The sequence below is a fragment of the Fukomys damarensis genome, unplaced genomic scaffold (assembly GCF_012274545.1).
Source record: "Fukomys damarensis isolate Sample0158 unplaced genomic scaffold, DMR_v1.0_HiC HiC_scaffold_20, whole genome shotgun sequence".
NCBI classification, from domain to species: Eukaryota; Metazoa; Chordata; class Mammalia; order Rodentia; family Bathyergidae; genus Fukomys; species Fukomys damarensis.
The window spans coordinates 2966768-2972830 of record NW_022900932.1 but is presented as its reverse complement, the minus strand read 5'-3'; the positions used below and the strand labels follow the sequence as shown (position 1 = coordinate 2972830).

General features: G+C 40.6%; 1 protein-coding gene across 7 annotated transcripts in view; it reads left to right on the top strand.

The window, feature by feature from the left end:
* Positions 1 to 296: 296 nt before the first annotated feature.
* Positions 297 to 6063, top strand: part of Ilrun (inflammation and lipid regulator with UBA-like and NBR1-like domains) — a 44488-nt gene continuing 38721 nt past the window's right edge. For 3 of the 7 annotated variants that reach the window (XM_010605315.3, XM_010605317.2, XM_010605318.3), the window contains exons 1-2: positions 340 to 368; positions 3928 to 4082. In XM_010605315.3, coding sequence (XP_010603617.1) covers positions 355 to 368; positions 3928 to 4082 — 169 coding nt within the window. In that variant the 5' untranslated portion in view covers positions 340 to 354. Of the gene's footprint in view, positions 369 to 3927; positions 4083 to 6063 lie in introns of all 7 variants that reach the window. The other 4 variants (XR_776627.3, XM_010605316.3, XM_010605320.3 and 1 more) reach the window with 3 other exon arrangements.

Here is a 6063-nt window from a genome sequence, read left to right as displayed (position 1 = left end):
GGCTAAAGGTGTAGGGAAGGTGGAATGGGTGGGGGAAGGGTAATAAGGGAAAAGAAAAAAATGTGAAAAAAAATATGGTAACAGCTACCCAACATAGAACTTTGCATTTTAACCATTTTCAGTGTACAGTGCTGTGACACACAGTGAGTATTCACAATGCTGCAATCAGTAACACTGTCCATTTTAGCCTGTGCTATTTTTCATTGTTGCTTTGTCTCTCTTCTTTAGGGCGCTTTAAACCATCTGAAATTGGATTGAGCACAGTTTGCATTTTCAGACTAGACTGAATACTGGGTCAACTGTTTTTTTCTTTCCCATAACCTCAGCCAGCTCTGTTTTATGTAGAATTTCTTGATGGGTAATTACAGGTGAGTCTATTGTTTCAAACTGGACTACCTGTTATGGCAACTTTTCTGACACCAGATTGGAGCTGTTTGGTCTGTTCCTGCTGTTGTTGGGCCCAGTGGAGCAGGGATCTAAGATAGGTCCAGGAGCTGTGTCCCCACCCCCTGGGCCAGAGCGCCACCAGACTAAAGTTGGCTTTCTGCTGAGTACTTGGGAAATAAACTTGCCTTGTCATCCTCCACTCAAGCTTCCTGCTCACTACTTTCAGTTTCAGTTTGGACTTTTAAAATCTCTTACTCTTGCTCTGGCTGAATTACTTTAGGTAAAAATGAGTTTTATTGACTGGCTGTAGGATGCATTGGGATGTATGAGGAGGAGACTTGAGGTGGGGGTGGATCTGCCTCAGTAGGGTAACTTGGTCAGTGGTCCACTGGTCAGTGGTCCTGCTGCAGTGGTTTTGAAGTTCTGTCCTGGTGGCAGAGCCAAGGGGTGAAACATGACAGGCTGGGATGAGAACTGGCAGTTGTCCTGACCACACAAATAGTTTCGTCTCTTCTAAGGAAATTTTACAGCCAAGTGAACAGAAAACAGTTCAGCAAGCTACTTGCCGGAGACCCGAGACAGAAAAATTATCTTTACCAAAAGGTTGACACAGCCTTTGCAAAATATTTTCCAAAGAACCAATCGCAAAGCAGGCTTATTTTTTTCTCCTTTGATCCTGCCATGCAGGGTACATCTGGTTCCGTTCTGGATGTACAGAGCTTCTGAGCTTGCTTGTGGGTGGTAGGGGCTGGATTTCCCAAGTTTCATCAGTCCCTTATCCTTTCTGCATCAGAGGTGACAGGTAGGGAGCTGAAGCCTTCATGTTGGACAGTGGAGGGCGTCATTCCAGTCTCTCTGACTAATAGGACCAGCTGCCATTGTGTGAGGCTTGACCCGAGGAAACGGCTCTAAATATAGCCTTCACTTTTGGCAGCTGCAAACACCTGGAGGAGTAGGCGGGGCCTTAGAGAGAAGCATTTGCTGTTAATAGCGTGTCTGTCAGACAGCTGTGTACTGTCAGAGCTTGTTTCATGCTATGTTTATGCATAATTAAAAACAGCCCAGTGGATCCATTGGCTTATGGTTGGGTTAAGTTTAGAAACATGCAGTTTGGGCGGTTGTCTGCTGTGAGCAGGGATGATGTCACTGATTTGAGTAAGACCAGAAGAGAAGCTGTTAATATAATTAGCAAACATTTCTTTGATCTCTGTAATGAACACAGCTTAAACAGCCTTTGTGGCCTTTCCTCTCTGGTGCTGGTGAGCCAAGCTGCCAATGATGTGATTCTATTCATTTGAGAAGACTCTAGTTTATGTGCTTGGTAGGTCCTTTTGACAAAAGGGAATTTGTAAGTAATTAAAAGGAATACCAGCATTCACAAATTTACACAGTGGTTTCACCAAAAAAGAAACAAAAAATAACTCATAAACATGTAAAAAGATACTTGTTTTCTTATAAAAGTAACAAGTGTTAAGGGAATAAAGCCAAGGGCTGTGTATGATAGGGAACCAATTGTGTAAAAGGGGAAAAATATGAATTTATATGTTCCTTGTGTATGCATAAGGAAACCAGAAGATCTATAACAAATTAATATGAACAACTGTACATGTGTGTAGGTGTTGAGAGAAGAAATAATATTGTCATTGTTTTGTGAAAATTTTGAGCCATGTGCATGTGCTGATTTAAAAAAAATTAGCCAGGCATGGACAGGCCTATAACCTCTCAGGAGACTGAGTCAGGAGGATCTCTGCAAATTCGAGGCTAGCCTGGGGTCTATAGTGAATTGAAGGTCATCTGGGACTACATAGCAAGACCAGCCTCAAAAAAACAAAACAAAAGTAAACAATCAGGATTTTTTTTTTTTTTAAGTGGCGCTTCTTTGAATTCCACAAAGTTACTTTATTTCTTTACAGGTGGTGCTGGGGATTGAGCCCCAGGGCCCTGAGCATGCTAGGGCAAGCACTCCACCACTGAAATATACCCTGGGCCCCCACAGTCACAGTTACAGTGCTCCCTTTTTTGGGTTTGTCTTAGTATTTTTGTTTTGAGACGGGGTCTCAGAGTGTGGTTCTGGCTGGCCTTGAACTTACTAAGTTGCCCAGGCTGGCCTCTACTTGAAGTGATCCTCCGAGGCAGATAGCAGCACCACTGAGCTAAATCCCCAGCCCAAGTTTTTTTTTTTTTTTGAGACAGGGTCTCACTACATAGTTGAGACTGACCTGGTACTCACTGTGTAGCCCAGGCTGGTCTCAACTCACAGTGATCCTCCTGCCCCAGCCTTCCCCTGCGCCACCACGCCCGGCCAAGAGGAGCTTTCTTAACTGACTTCTTTGCCCACCCCTGCTCTCCTTGTGGGCAGCAGATATCTTCATATTGTTATTTCCAGTGTGGGGACTTTGGGAAGAAAGTGACACACGGTTTATTGGCCCTGGTACTTTTTCCTGTTGTTTCTTGTTTTGTGTGTTTTTAAAATTAGTACGTGTTTGCAGTATGTAATGATTTTATTACATTTATTGTGGGGAGTTGTACACGTACGTAACACATCTTAATTCTATTTTTCTTCCCTTTCCCTCCCATCCTTCCTACTCCCTCCAGCTCCTGATCCCTTCCCTTTTGTTTGTGGGTTTTTGTTTTTGTTTTTGTCTTTTGAGATAGGGTCTCACTATGTCCTTCAGGCTGGCCTTAAACTTAGGGTCCTCCTGCCTCAGCCTCTAGTGCTGGGACTACAGGCTTGTGCCGCCATACCCAGTCAGTTCCCTCCTTTGTGAAGGTCTGTTATTTCCATATTTTCTTGATTCCTTTGTAAATATTTTTCCCTTTCTCTTCTCCTTTCATCTTTTGTTTCCCTTCCCAGTTTAAATAGATATTCCTACTTCCTAATCTTTATTTTGTTCTTTTTTTTGTTTGTTTGTCTGTTTGTTTTGTTACCGGGGATCAAATTCAGGTCCTTGCACTTGTGAGGCAGGCCGCAGAAGAACCACTGGGCTAAATCCCTGGCCCTTTTTATTTTGTTCTTTAGTTAAACTATATGATTTTAAACTTGTATGTCTGGTTTATTTCACTTTAGATTATGGTCTTGAGGGCTGGGGATTTAGCTCATTGGTTCCAACGCCTGCCTTGTAAGCATAAGGGTCTGAGTTCGATCCCCCATACCAAAAAAATATTTTTTAAAAAAGAGAGAGAGATTATGGTCTTGAGAAAACATCCACTAACCTACAAATGCCTCAAGTGTACCCTTCTTTATGGCAGAGTGGCACTCCCTTGTGTATAAGTACTACATTTTCTTTATTCTTTCATTGGCTGATGGATATATAGGCTGTTTCCAAGATTTTGTTGTGAATTGTGTTGCTATAAACATGGGTATGCATGTACCTTTTCCTATGGTTTCTCGGCTAGAATCGGTAGCTTAAAAGACTTCCACAGTAGGAGTGTCAGATTCTGTGACAAACCCTAAGAAATAGGCTTTGCCTTTGGCTGGACAATTAGTGCAATATCATTTGGTCAGGATTGAAGTCTGTGGCCTTTTTTCTTTATTTGTAGGAACTTACAAGCAGCGATTGGCGCCTACTATGACTTTGAGAGCCCAAACATCAGTGTGCCCTCCATGTCTTTTGTGGAAGATGTCACCATAGGAGAAGGGGAGTCAATACCTCCTGATACTCAGTTTATAAAAACGTGGCGGATCCAGAATTCTGGTAAGTGTGTGATGGGTAATCCTCTCTTGCTCAGTTATCTTCTCTTTTCTTTCTTTTTTTTGGTACTGGGGATCGAACTTGGGTCCTTGAGCTTTTGAGGCACTCACTGGAACCACTGAGCTAAATCCTCAGCTCCTCGGTTTTTGTTGTTGTTGCTGTTGTTTTTGAGACAGGGTCTCACTGTGTAGTTGAGACTGACCTGGAACTCACTATGTAGCCCAGGCTGGTCTCGAACTCACAGTGATCGTCCTGCCTCAGCCTCCCGAATGCTGGGATTACAGGCATGCGCCACCACGCCCGGCTTCAGTTTTTTTCTTAATAGTTAAGAGAAATAAGAATGAAATGTTGGAGCTTAGCATCTGATTGTTTGACTCTGAGCATTTTCTTATACATAATATGTAATACAGTGTTTGTACCTGTGTAATGACCACACATCAGTGAAATATCACCTGCTGCAGAATAGGAAGAATTTCGATCCCGTGCTTCCAAGCCACCTAAGTCTTGATGGCATCTACATATAAGCCGGTGTTCATTTGGTACTAGGAAATAGGCTTGTATTGTTTCCACCTGTACAGTTCTGCTTCATCATTTTATTTCTGCTCTAATTAATCTTCCAGTCATTTCCAGCAGGCAAGAGGAGGTACATCTTTGAATAGAACAAGGTAGATGGAAAGAGCCTTGAGCATCTCCTCTTATAAAAACTCATTTCTTTGCAACCATTGAGCTATCTGAGGCATTAATACCATTTTGAAAAAGAGTATAAGAAGTATAGAAATTTGCTCAGAAAATAGTTGCAGTTGTTGAACTTTTAAAAAAGCACATTGGTGTAATAATGTACTGCTATCTCTTTTAAGACAAACTGGAACTAAGTTAAACATAATTCCTCAAAAGTAGCATTCAAATACTGGACTGGAAATGGTTAGTTATTACCTTTTACTTGTTAAATTCTTCTTTTGCATGGGATTAGTATCTCGTCCTGTCTCCTGGTGATCTGTGCTGACTAGTCGAAGGCCTTTTTTTTTTTTCTTTCTTTCTTTTTATTGAGGTTATTGGTGCAATCTAGGTATACAATACAATTACATTCATCCTTGGGATTCTGTACCTTTACATAATAGGTCTTGATTCTCATTTTTCCCCTTGTCCCTGCTCTCCCTCCACCCCCTCCTCCCCTCCCCATTTACAAACACTTCATTTCCATTTTTTCAGTTTCTCATATTTTTTTCCTCTCCCTTATTACCTTTCCCCCACCCTTCCCACTTCCCTTACACCTTTAGCCCTTTACTTCCTATTTCACATTATTAATTGTCTCATTAGGATCCTGTGTACTATTACAGTTTTTCACACCAAAGAAACTATTCGGTATTTCAGTTAAAGAAATCTCTGTATGAACATTAAAAATAGGGAATCCTAAAATAAAACTAAAAAGGAAAGTAAAAGAGAAAAGGCAATGATGTAACATCAAAATAATCCTTAATTCTGGAGATGAAAATGGTCCCTGAATATATTTAAATTGCTTCTCGCTCTTATAGTCTTATCTTATTCTTTTTTCATTATTTAGAGAATACTTTATTAGTTTCTGTAATCAAACCCACGTAGATATGACCTTACATATTTAGTACGATGTGTTACCCCTGTACACATGGAAAAAAAAATAAATTAAATTAACATTTCTACACCAATATGATTGTCCATTTCTGTACAGTGCCAAGTCAACACAGTAAATTGGGATGACTTTTTCCAAAGTTGGCAGCACCGTTAAAGTTTCCCAAAATTCAATTTATATGTGTGTGTGTGTGTGTGTGTGTATACATATATATGTGTATCTATGTATCTATGTATATATACATAGATACATATATATATACACACACATATATAAAGACTAATGATAGTATGTTATGCATCAATAGCAGCAACCCTTTTCCAGGTTCTGCAGTCGTCTGAACAAAATTATAGACACTCAGCACATTCCATTAAAAAA